Genomic DNA, 1,661 nt, shown 5'->3' with positions numbered 1-1,661 from the left:
TTTTTACTATATCACAGTACAGGAGCTGAAGGGAGAAAACTGTATCTTGTTCTTTATTTTACATAATTTTAATTTTACATCAATTATCAAGAGGGTACACATAATTCTTTCAATATGCCAATGAGCTCTAGTCACCCCATTTTAATGATGTTAAACACTGTTCTTCGGTCTCACTCTAACTTTTATAAATTGAATACTTCATGACTCTTCCACTTACAATATGACATAATGTCAAATGGTAAGACTTTTGTCCCACAATATTAAACTGCCATTATGAACTTCATAAAAGGTAACAGTGGCACAACTCCAATAAGATTTCTGAATGGACAAGAAGTATATCAACAAAGAAATTTAAGAATAGAGAAAGAGTTCTACAAAAAGTATGAATATGAAATGAGGCATGATGGATCTGGAATAATAACCTCAGCATGAGACCTGGACCAACAGATGTATAGTGACAAGGAAAAGAATATGTATTCTGGGTTACTTTACAATTTGTTGGAAGAAGGTGCTCACACCAAACCATTTCCTCATAGCCTCAGTGATATTCTTATTCCTAAAACTATATATTAGTGGGTTCAACAGAGGTGTGAGTATGGTATAAAACACAGACACCACCATGTCCTTCTCAGGGGTATGGAGGGAGGCAGGGAGCATGTAGTTATAGATAGCAGTGCCATAGAAGATGATGACCACAGTCATGTGGGAGGAGCAGGTTGCAAGAGCCTTCTTCCTGCCCTCTGTTGAGTTCATCCTGAGAACAGTGAGGAGGATGGATGAGTAGGATCCTGAAATGACTGTCACAGGGATGAGAAGCATGATCACACAGCATACATACATGAAGGTCTCATAGAGCCAGGTGTCTGAGCAGGAGAGCTTTGTCACAGCCAGAACATCACAGTAGAAATGATAGATCTCCCGCGACCCACAGAATGGGAATGTCATGGTGACAGGGGTGAATATGAAGCCATCTAAGGATCCCAGGAGCCAACAGGAATATAACAGGAGGATACACACCCTGTGGTTCATGAGGACATGATACCGGAGTGGATGGCAGATGGCCACATAGCGATCATAAGACATGGCAGCTAGAAGCAAGAATTCTGAACCTGCTAGTGTCAGGTAGAGGAACATCTGCATCCCACAGGCAGCAGCTGAGATCCTGTAGTTCTCCAGCATCTGGTCCATGAGCATCTTGGGTACAGTGACAGAAATGCACATCAAGTCCATGAGGGACAGCTGGCTGATAAACAAGTACATGGGTGTGTGGAGGTGGGTGTCAGAGAGTATCAGCAGGATCAGGAAGGCGTTCCCAGACAAGGCCATCAGGAAAACCACAAATATGACAACAGCAAGCAGGGCTGGGTGTTTGGATTGACTTAAGAATCCAACCAGGGTGAAATCTGATTGTCCAGTGTAGTTGTTCATCCAGGTGTTGAAGTCCATGTTTGTCTCCTAGGCAACCAAGAAGGTTTATGGTTAGTGACTGCTTACTGATGTGCACATAAGCCTACTATGCTCAGAAATTTTCTCGGCCTGTAGATTTGAAAATGATAATCTACCTATACTGAAAGAAATTTAAGAAATTAATAATTCACATCTGTCTCTGGTTGGAGCCATCACCACTCAGAGTAGAGCTGACACAGTCCATGATAATGGTT

The 1,661-nt window shown here is 42.0% G+C and overlaps 1 protein-coding gene across 1 annotated transcript; it reads right to left on the bottom strand.

Moving 5' to 3' along the window:
* Positions 1–483: 483 nt before the first annotated feature.
* Positions 484–1,446, bottom strand: LOC116909638 (olfactory receptor 2T29-like). The gene has a single exon (XM_032913282.1). It carries the CDS (start codon positions 1,444–1,446, stop codon positions 484–486), a length of 963 nt encoding a protein of 320 aa, XP_032769173.1.
* Positions 1,447–1,661: the final 215 nt, after the last annotated feature.

The sequence above is a fragment of the Rattus rattus genome, chromosome 9 (genome assembly GCF_011064425.1).
Source record: "Rattus rattus isolate New Zealand chromosome 9, Rrattus_CSIRO_v1, whole genome shotgun sequence".
NCBI lineage: Eukaryota > Metazoa > Chordata > Mammalia > Rodentia > Muridae > Rattus > Rattus rattus.
The sequence above is the reverse complement of the archived record's forward strand: the minus strand, read 5'-3'. Positions and strand labels throughout refer to the sequence as shown.

Excerpts from the sequence above, each read along its gene's own strand:
- LOC116909638 (XM_032913282.1), bottom strand. The coding sequence starts at position 1,446 with ATGGACTTCAACACCTGGATGAACAACTACACTGGACAATCAGATTTC.